Below are 10,459 nucleotides of genomic sequence, written 5' to 3'. Positions count from 1 at the left end.
TAGAGAAGTGAAAGACAAGCTTGTAAAAAGAGATGACATTTCCAAAGCACTAGAAGGAAGAAGAGTACTGACGACTAAGTCTTAGGGAATTCAACAAAATATTTATAAAATGTTATAAATGTTGACATTCTGATATTATTTTTACTGATAGTTCTGATATATATTTTTTGTGCCTAAGTCTGCCTTCCATTCTTCAGCCTCAGCAGAATGCATGTGGCCTTATCTGTCTTATTCACTGCCACAGTCTCAAGTGCCTGAAAGAGTAACAAAAATGTAATAGGTCCTTGTCCTTGGGAAATCTACAATGAAAAAGTAAATGTGTGCCTTCCTCGTTCAGCATTTGTCGTTAAGAAAATAACCAACAGTAAGCAACCTGCAATCTCTCAGGACATCAGAATTTCCATCTCTGGTGAATTCCTTTAACAAAGCGTCCACACACTTTTCCAACCTTACACTGGGCACCTGAAATGTATTTCTAGTTTCACTGTAGATAGATCCTTAAAATGGAAACAAAGTAACCACAAGGAAAACAAAAAACGGACATCCCTGCATTGAAGACTATATAAAAAACATTGGACTTAGCTTGCAGCTGATGGGTTTTTTACTTTCCAGAGCCTTTTGCTCCAGATAGGATAGGTGAGATAAATCTGGGCATGTTCAGGCTGAAGGACTAGGACAGCACTATCCTTTTCCAGCTGCATGGCTTGTGCTATTCCTTTAAAATGACACTTCCTTAAGCTTTGGTATGCTGAGCCAAATTGGGTTATGTTTTCCTCTGTTGCTGAAAAAAAAAAAAAAGAACAGCTCTTATTAAGATTAGAAATATTGAGATGTACAGACATTAAAACAGAAAAGTGTTCCTTATTTGGTAAATATTTTGCTTTTGAAAACATCAGTAACTAATCACAGATGTTTCCTTTTGTTACAAATGCATCCAATCAGGTAAAATTCCAAATGAAACACACAATCCAACGAAGTCATTCCATTATACAGTACAATGGGAGCCTTAAGCCTTGTGAAATGTATGTATTAAGTATGCATGTATTCATCAAATCAAACAAAGAAGCTAATGGGTCTCTGATTAGTGTTCTAACTCTATTATGATGATGCCTGAATCTTACCCTGACTCATCTAAAACATGTGAACAAAATGCTATTAAGTTTGATAGACAGTCTGTTACATGCCATCATCATTCTGGTTAAATATCCCAAACTGAATTTTGGCTGGAATCTCTCTCTTGAAAACCAGGGGCAAAGAAAGAGCTGCTATTAAGCTGAGGTACTCTTCTATTTTAACCTCAATAATTTGTAAATCTTTATGCCAAAACTAAAACAAACATTAATCAAAATCAATCTCATTCAGGATTCATAAAAGATCATGTTTCCAAAGAGATTGTTACATGGACATTACCAAGGCTCATTCAATCCAAAATTAGGTATTCATAAAACTAGGTAAATAGCAAATGAATTTTTATTTACTATTTTAAAAATACATTTTGTGGCAATTATAAATAAATTTCTAACATAATGATAAATTGATACTTTGAACCAACAACAGGACCACAAATTCACTTCCAAATGCAAAGCAGTTACCCTATGTTTAGGGATAGTTCATATTAATGCATAATTTTGTTTTTAAGAAAAAAATGATTGTTACAATCAGGTATATAATCACTTAGTTACACCTAAGTTCTATTGGTCAAAAATATATTCTTTTAGAAAATCCATTTTACACATCTTATACTTTTTTCAGTGATCTTCTCCAAACAATGGGAGAAGTGCCCCTTGATGGACACTGGTTTGATCACACCTAAATTACACTGATATCCATAATACAGGCCTCCAAGGGACAGTCTAGCTCCAACTTGTAAAGCAGGCCCAGTTCAGAATGTTGAACAAACAACAGTACTAATCATCAAAAATTAACAACTTTAGGTATCTTTGTTTTGGGTTTCTGTGGTTTAGGCACATCCAAAATTTCTTCATAGTCTGCACTCATTCCCTTTGCCCAGCGACCAACTGTGACCACTCGATCTGTAAAGACACAGAAAACTCAAAATGTAAGAAAGACAGTGATCAAATACACCCACCTAGATTGACTGGTACTGGTTTAGCAAAGGAACTAGTTTTGACATGAATAATCACAAAGAAGAATCCATCACTAAAGCAAGTGAGCAATTCTGTAATTGATTATAACCCTTGATTTCAGAGTACACGGGCAATTTGTCATCCCAATTAGGGAAATGCAGCAACTGCTTTGCAATGCACAAGTTGATGAGAAAGCTCTTTCATTCTTTCCCAGAGTTCATCATTATAGAGTCAATGAATTCCAAGAGACCGTAAACAGCAAGACTTATGAAGCATCAGTTTTAAATGCACAAGATTCCACCTGTGAAATTATACAACATCTGCTTGTCAGTCTTGTCATTTGGGAAGTGGCAATCCTCCCAGGAGGGAGAATTCAAATTCCACTTCTCATTTCAATCTCACTGCCTACAATGTAGTAAAGACTATCTTCTTCTAGACAAGAGTCTAAACAAGAACTCTTGGTTTTCAAATTCAAATGCTAGGGGTAGGAAGTAAGAATGGGCAGACTTATTTGCATAGTACTATGACCATTTGATATAGAAAGAAATGTGCTTTTTCTCCAAGAAGCACTACTGGGCTACCCTACTGTCTTGCCTCCTTTCACACAGATTGTCATCATTCTAATCTATGCAAACTAATCTAACAATGGTCTCCACATACCCCAATATCTGTCTTAGGTTTGTTGAACATTTATGAAGTTTTAGATGACCAATGGTAGTATTTGTCAGGAAAAAAATATAAACTGGCCAGATACTATGTGGATTACACAATTTGAATATTTCTGGAAGTTTTTGCAACCAACTTGGAATCCTTCTGACTTCAGAACATACATGAGGATTCTCAATCATAACAATACTGCAACTTATTCTATTCAATTTCTTAGTAAATTAATATTTTTAAATAACATAATTGGCTGTTATTATTACACATAAGTTAGCAAACACAAATATTTATGAATAAGATGCTTTATAAAATCAGGGTCCTCCGGGGCTTACTGATCATTTTTTTTCCCACCTGAGAACAGCTGCTAATGTTTACTTAGTACTGCTGATAAAGAAATGATGAAGTCATTACTGAAACAGGAAACCAGACAGTCTTAAAACAAGTTGTACCTCAGGGAGTTGTTAATAACAAAATTCAATAAAAACACAGAGGAATATTCAATCTCACCCCTTCTAAAGGAGGCCCAGAGATCTCACCTGAGTTCTGACTTTCGGGACAATCTTTCTTCATATGTTCCACAGAGCCACACAGTCTGCAGCCACCACCTATAAAAAAAACAAAGTCACTGAAAACCTCTGATACTTAAGTAGGGCATTTAATGTCTCTAAGCACTTTCATATCTTGTTTGGTCCTCATAACCTTGTTAGCTGCAAAGGTAGCTGAATAGGAACGACTTATTCCTATTAATAAGTCTATTCTCCATTCCTCTTAACCTCATAGAGCACTAAACTGTATCAACGCACCATTTCTTGTCCCTGACCTTCAAAGGAGATATGGGAAAGTGAGAAATGACAAAAGGTACTTGTTCTCTAGGAGTGTCCAGGAGCCACTGCATGGAAGCCTAGGTCTTAACCACAGTTAGAAAGGCATGGGCTCGTGAACTATGAAAAATTTGTGTGCAGATGCATTTTTTGAGGAGAATACCCACAGTTTTTAATCAGATTCTTTAGTGATCAATGCCCCATCCCCCTAAAAAAGGATACAGACCACTGCCCTGCTATACAGGTCAGATGGGCGTGAGTAGTTACAAAAGGAATGAAATTAACTTTTATATCAGTGCCTTTATCTGCCAGGCATCCTAACTCTAGTAAAAATGCCTATTTGCCTACTTTAAGCAACATTCCAGGACTGTGAGTTACAATACAGTCCTAAAATGAGTTTTTCTAAAAGGAATCTTTCACTGAATAGTCAAACACTATTGCTTAATGGTCAAGCATTATCATGATCATGCTCATAATATCAAATGACTTCTCAAAAAATGACCCTAACAGGGTATAAACTTGGATTAACTCATACTTTTCTGTGACTTAATCCCCTTGCCACACTTTTTATATCTGGTCATTTTGGTTTGCCATACAAAGGCATTTTTGCTCACTAGCCATATTATATGGCCTGTTTATTAAGTTCAAAACTGAAAGACACTTTTGAGTATCTTTCAGGTCCAAGACTCTTTACTGCTGTAGATGCCACAGTGAAACAGAGGAGGCACTTTAATAATTACTCTAATCCTCATAACTCTTCAAGGTAAAATATCATAATTCATCAAATCTAAGACACCACTGATTATAAGATATATCATTCATTCCTTTCTGGGGAAAAAAAAAACTGCCTATTATGTAACACCCACCAATAGTAAGATACATTGAGTTCAGATATATTAAAATGTAAAAAAAAAAAACAAAAAAAAAAACATGCATCTTAGAATTAGTGAAATAAAATTTTCTCATCTTCATTTCACAGGTGAGGAAACTGAGATGAGAAAAGTTAAATACCTTGGCCAAAGTCCCACAGTTAGTGAGTGGTAGTGCTGAGACTATAACTAGTGTTAACTCCAAAGTTAAGCTTTTTCACTGGACTTCTGCAAGGGAACCCAGGATATGACACTAGAAGTGTCTAGAACCTAATGGTACCAGCATCACATTAATAAATGACTCACATTAACAGATGCCAACCTCCTCCTTAAAGCTTTAAATATCACAGACTTTATTGTGGGCACCTTAAGACATTAGCTGAGCCAAAGGTAAGAATGTTACATGGTCCATGCCAGACAATAAACTAAGGAAAACATTCAGAAAAAAAAAAAAATCCAGAATGGTGAGTACCAACCCTTCTACCCAAAATATTACACTATACTGAGATTAAATTCACCACACTATTTTTTAAATCTTATATTAAAGAAATAATCTTTTTGCTTGTTAGGTTTAAAAGTAGATATTTATAACATATTCTCACAAATGATACTGAAGTAAGTACATACAGTTTGAAATACAGAGGTCAGCTTTTTCTGATTTGACATATCAACTTAAATTACACCAAGTCTAGTACATAGACTGTGTGCTCAGTTGCTCAGTTGTGTCCGACTCTCTGAGACCCCATGGACTGTAGCCTGCCAGCTCCTCTGTTCATGGGGATTCTCCAGGCAAGAATACTGGAGTGGGTTGTAATTTCCTTCTCCAGGGGATCTTCCCAGCCCAAGCATCAAACCCCGTTTCCCACATCTCCTTTACTGCAGGTGGATTCTTTACCTCTAAGCCACCATAGGATAACGCTTGATAAAAATAATGACATTCTAGAGATTTTGCCACTTATTCAGGAATTTAAAAACTGTTTAAATGTAAATTAAATCACAACTGCATGATAACTCACCACCATTTTCAACATACAAGAGTAACAGTACTCACCATCAGCATAGAGTCCTTTGGGATTATCAGGACAAGATCTGGACAGATGCCCCATTTCCCCACAAACAAAACATTTTGCAAAAGGAAATTCACCTGTAATGATCAACAGTTCCTGTTTAGTTATATACATGTATGGATGTGCGTGTATATATATCAACATAGATAGATACAGATACCTATCTGTATCTATCTATATATATATAGTGTAATTCATATTACTTTAAAACACTCTGAGAAGAAAACATATTTGTTGTTACGTAATTTAAAGTTTAATCACATTTGATTTCAAACTATTAAGTGACACACTCATAACAAACCCTGTCAGCAAAGAAAAAACCAGTTGGTTACTTACTGGCCACTTTGCTCATTAACCAAATAAAAAAACTGATAGGAAAAAAACAACAACATACCAAGAGCTGGGTCTACTTTAGCTTTGCACTTGGTTATTTCGTGCTCTGTGGATCCACACCTGTAACATATTCCAGTTCCCATTTCTTGATTCTCAAGGGCAGCAGGGCAATCTGCAATCCCATGGCCAGGCTGTCTACAATGGAAACATACCTGAGAAAACAAAAAGTGAGTTTCCACACTGCAACACGACACTGGCTTTATTAATTCTAATCATCAAAAAAACTATCCCATTTTAAAGTTGTCTAGTTCTGTTTTTTGAACTCTCCGTATTTCATCTGTAGAAAAAAGTGTTTCACATTCTCCTAAACCATAAGAAATGTCATTTTCATCAAAGGGTTTCATTGCTTTTGAAAACCCTCAATTCATAAATCTATCAGTCTAGGAGACAAAGTTATAAATCTTTGCAGGAGGTAACTGCTTAAAAGAATTAAGCAAATATGGACTCATTACATTTCATTTCATTAATGGGGATGTCTGTATCTTAAACTGAGTTTTCTGGAGGAGACGCAGGCAATGAGCATAAAAATTATCACTCAAAATTAATACCTTCACTTTTTAAAGTTCATGTCATAGAATGAATTTGGGTCAAGTGATTCCATTTAAGTTGTGATTCAAATCATAAGATATATTTCATACCAAAAATTATACTTTATAATTTTTTTATCTTTTATACATGTTCCTTAATATTTATAAACAGAGGTTTCATCTTAAAATATATGCACATTTTAAAGGTATAATTCTACAGTGAATTATTTGCCTCCAGCATAACATTGAACAATGGTTTCGATGCTTTACATAATACCTAGCAATTTGGAGGATTTTTTTGCTGCAATGAATAAAAGTATCAGTCATAATCGAAGATGGTAGATATTTAAGACATTTTATTTAAACTGGAAAAAGTTTTTGGATAAAACAGTTCATCATTTTTTAATTAACAATTAAGAACCGATGCTTAGTCTGAGATACTAAGAAAAGTAAGAAAATGAACTGAAAGGTCTCAACAAGCCTTATAGTATTAAAGCATATGCTTTACTATAAAGAATTCCTTTTTTGTTTTGAAAAACAATGTCTTTCCCCTTAATTAAAAACATAAATTTTCCCTTAAAGTCCTAATACTAAACTTAAAGTATGCAATTCATCACACTGCCTATGTCAAAGAAATTATCTTTAAATTAAAAAAAAAATGTATTTATTTATTTGGTTGCGCTGGGTCTTAACTGCAGCTGTCGAGATCTTCGATCTTCCTTGCAGCCTGCAGAATCTTTAGTTGGGGTATGTGGGATGCAATTCCCTGACCAGGGATCAAACCCCTGCATTGATGCATAGAGTCTTAACCACTGGACACCAGAAAAGTCCTAAAATTATCTTAAAATTATCTTCATGTTAAATTAACTTGACTCTAAAATATTTTAAAATAACTGCACAATTTAAACAAGACTATCTTGATCCAAATAGAAATGATTCTCTTTTCTATCCCAATTTATTCATAAGGAATATTTTATCAGTATTAGCTTATAAAAGAATCTTACAAAAGACTCTCCAAATATGATACTGCATAAAAATAACCCTGCAAATAGAAACCACATTTATGGAAGCTGCAACATTTCAAGTCTACATTGTTGCAAACAATGCTCTACATTTAGTAAGTCTATTAAAAAATAAAAATGTAAAATAGCAACAAGTGTTGATTCTTATGTATTACCCTGCTAGAAGAATCTCTTGCTAGAGAAGGGAAAGAATTATACCAGTATTTCATTTCCTGGGTTTGAAACACCTTAAAATCTAGGTGTTGGGAATGCAGAAATTAAAATATATATATATGCACACTCATGTTTTCTACCCAAAATATGGAGATAATGCCATCTTTGTGTATTGTGATAATTCATCAGTACATCAAGTATATAGCATATAAGAGCATATAAACAGAAATCCTAGAGTTACTGCTAGCCCTCACAAAGATGCCATCTAAGACTAGCATACAGCCACAATCACACTCTGCTAAAATATGTATATGAGCATATGAGTAAGTTTCCCACCATACAACATAATGTGAGAGAAGTGATAATCTTACCATTGCATTTTTCTTTGCTGCTTGTCTTTTTAATCGTCTTCCTTCCCGACGACTGTCTTTCTTTAAAGCAACTTCAATTTCTTCCCTTACTTTCTGACTGTCTGTTGCTATCACCTCACCATTGTGAAGCATCTGTGAGTTTTGTCTTAAATATTCCATGAATCCATTCACATCTTCATTTAAATACTCCTTTTTCTTTTTATTCTTTCTGTGTTTTGCTTGGGGGGCATCATTTTTAAGGGACAGCCTATTGGCTTCAAGTTGTTTACTCTTTGGAAGATTTTGGCTTTGTCCCTCAGAGGACCCCTTCTTCATGTCCTCCCATGATGTTGCAGGAAAGGGTCGTTTGTTCTGTGTGGTAGTGACTCGTGCCCACCTGGTCATAGCTTCATCAGAGGTGCATCAATCTTTAAGACAAGCATGGCCAGTTAGTCACCATTTCAAAGAAAACAATGAAACTAAAGATATATGCTGTATCACTATATCAATGATACCCATATGTTGAGTGTTAATTATTAGACTTAACTTAAAAACTTAGAGATCTATATATTTAATTCTATAACATGCTGCATAGACATACCTGCAATGTAAATCTAGCCCTTGCCAGAGAAGCTACCACTCCAGTTAAAAAGAAAAAAAAAGCAACTATTAAAAAAAACAAACAAAAAAACACAGATATAAATACTTGCTTCAATGGAAAACAACTCAGCAAAAAACCAAATTACTTCCAAAATGAAATCACATGGTAATAGTAAATTAAGTTACTTTTCCCAAATTTTGCAGTTTTCTTAGTTTATGTGCCTATCTCCAAGACCCAGGTCTACTTTCTTCCAATCTTTTTGCACCATCTGCCATTTCATCACAAATAATTTGTACAGCAAATTAGTAAGTATACACAAATCTTGTCCTTAAGCATGAAGTTGTCATTAAAACTCCTTCCGGAAGATTGATAAGCAAAACATACTCGTTTACAGTCACATGATAATACCGAGTCTACCTCGTTTTTTAAATTTTATTTTTAATTAGAGGGTAATTACAATGTTGTGATGGTTTTTGCCATACATCAAAATCAATGGGCCATAGGTATACATATGTCCCTTCCCTCTTGAACCCCCTTCCCACCCCCTCCCTCCCCTCTAGGTTGTCACAGAGTACCGGCTTTGGGTTCCCTGCTTCATACAGCAAGCTTTCACTGGTTATTTACTTTACATACGGTAAAGTATATGTTTAAATGCCAGTCTCTCAAATCATCCCACCTTCTTCTTCCCCTTCTGTGTCCAAAAGTCTGTTTCATGTCTCTGTCTCCTGTAATCAGAGTATAATCTACTTCCAATTTAAGTGACTTAGCAGCAGCAGCAACCCAGCTGTTTCACATCGTTTCCGACTATTAGCACGCTCCCTTCTAGGGCAGCATTCCCTGCACTAACCAGTGTTACCCTCAGCTTTGGCCACAACATCCTTTCAACACAAGCGGTGGGGAGGAGCCAATAAACAGGTGTGGGACTCTGCACGCCACTTTACACCACGCGCGCACACTCGTCGCCGCAGATCCTGTGGCAGTCACGGTGGGGAATGGGACCGTTCAAGGGGAGATGGATGATCCTTCTCCTGAGAACAAGGAACTGGGGGAGCTCTGAGTATCCAGTCGGTCGCGTCCATTCCGCCCGACCGGCCCCAGTGAGGCTGGACGCTCCTGCCCAAGCGGCTACTCAACTACAGCTGAAACGGATCCCCGCGCTCCGCCTGGGCCCGCCGCGAAGCGCGGTGCTTCAGCTTCACCTGGCGCTGGGGGCCCTGCCAGTTCCTGCGCCCTCCCGCCGGGCCCCAGGGAACGGGCCTTACTCCCGCAACGCGCAGCTTCTTACCAGGAAAGGATCCTCCAGAGCAGCGGAGTCAGCAGGCCAGAAAAAACCCGTCCCCCTGCGGCTGAGACGGCGACACCCGGGACCGGAAGCACGTCGTCCCTGCAGTGCGTCACTTCCGGCGAGCAATTGGCTTACTAGTAGCCGTGTCCCTGTCCGGCGCTGCAGTGCACCTCAGCTCTGGGAAAGGTGGTTAATTAGTAAATGTGGAGGGCGCAGTGTTTGAAGGGCACGCCCAGGGCGCGGGGGACGCGAAGATGAAGAGTGTACGATCTGTGCTGTGCAGAACGCAAGGCATAACGGGGGGAGACGAATGAGAGGATCCTTGGCGATGGGAAAGGCCCAAAAGGCTTCCCTAAGAAATGGTCTTTGTACTGGACCTCATCGTAAAATTAGGCAAACATTTCTTGGAATTGGTAGCGGGAGGGACTTACATTTTCATTTGTTGCTGTTACTCAGTCGCTTAGTCGTGTCTGACTCTGCTACCCTGTGTACTACAGCAGGCCAGGCGTCCCTGTCCTTCGCTATCTCCGGGAGTTTGCTCAAACTCATGACCATTGAGTAGGTGATGCCATCCAACCATCTCATCCTCTGTCGTCCCTTTCTCCTCCTGCCTTCAATCTT

The 10,459-nt window shown here is 37.4% G+C and overlaps 1 protein-coding gene across 1 annotated transcript; it reads right to left on the bottom strand.

Moving 5' to 3' along the window:
* Window positions 1-1,448: 1,448 nt before the first annotated feature.
* Window positions 1,449-9,954, bottom strand: ZCCHC9 (zinc finger, CCHC domain containing 9). The gene is made up of 6 exons (XM_010863370.1): window positions 9,839-9,954; window positions 7,974-8,380; window positions 5,902-6,052; window positions 5,492-5,584; window positions 3,287-3,355; window positions 1,449-2,033 (listed from the first exon to the last, which is right to left on the bottom strand). Exons 2-6 carry the CDS (start codon window positions 8,355-8,357, stop codon window positions 1,915-1,917), a joined length of 816 nt encoding a protein of 271 aa, XP_010861672.1. The 5' UTR covers window positions 8,358-8,380; window positions 9,839-9,954; the 3' UTR covers window positions 1,449-1,914.
* Between the last annotated feature and the right edge of the window lie 505 nt (window positions 9,955-10,459).

The sequence above is a fragment of the Bison bison genome, unplaced genomic scaffold, assembly GCF_000754665.1.
Source record: "Bison bison bison isolate TAMUID 2011002044 unplaced genomic scaffold, Bison_UMD1.0 scf7180017864490, whole genome shotgun sequence".
NCBI lineage: Eukaryota > Metazoa > Chordata > Mammalia > Artiodactyla > Bovidae > Bison > Bison bison.
This window is presented reverse-complemented; position numbering and strand designations above follow the sequence as displayed.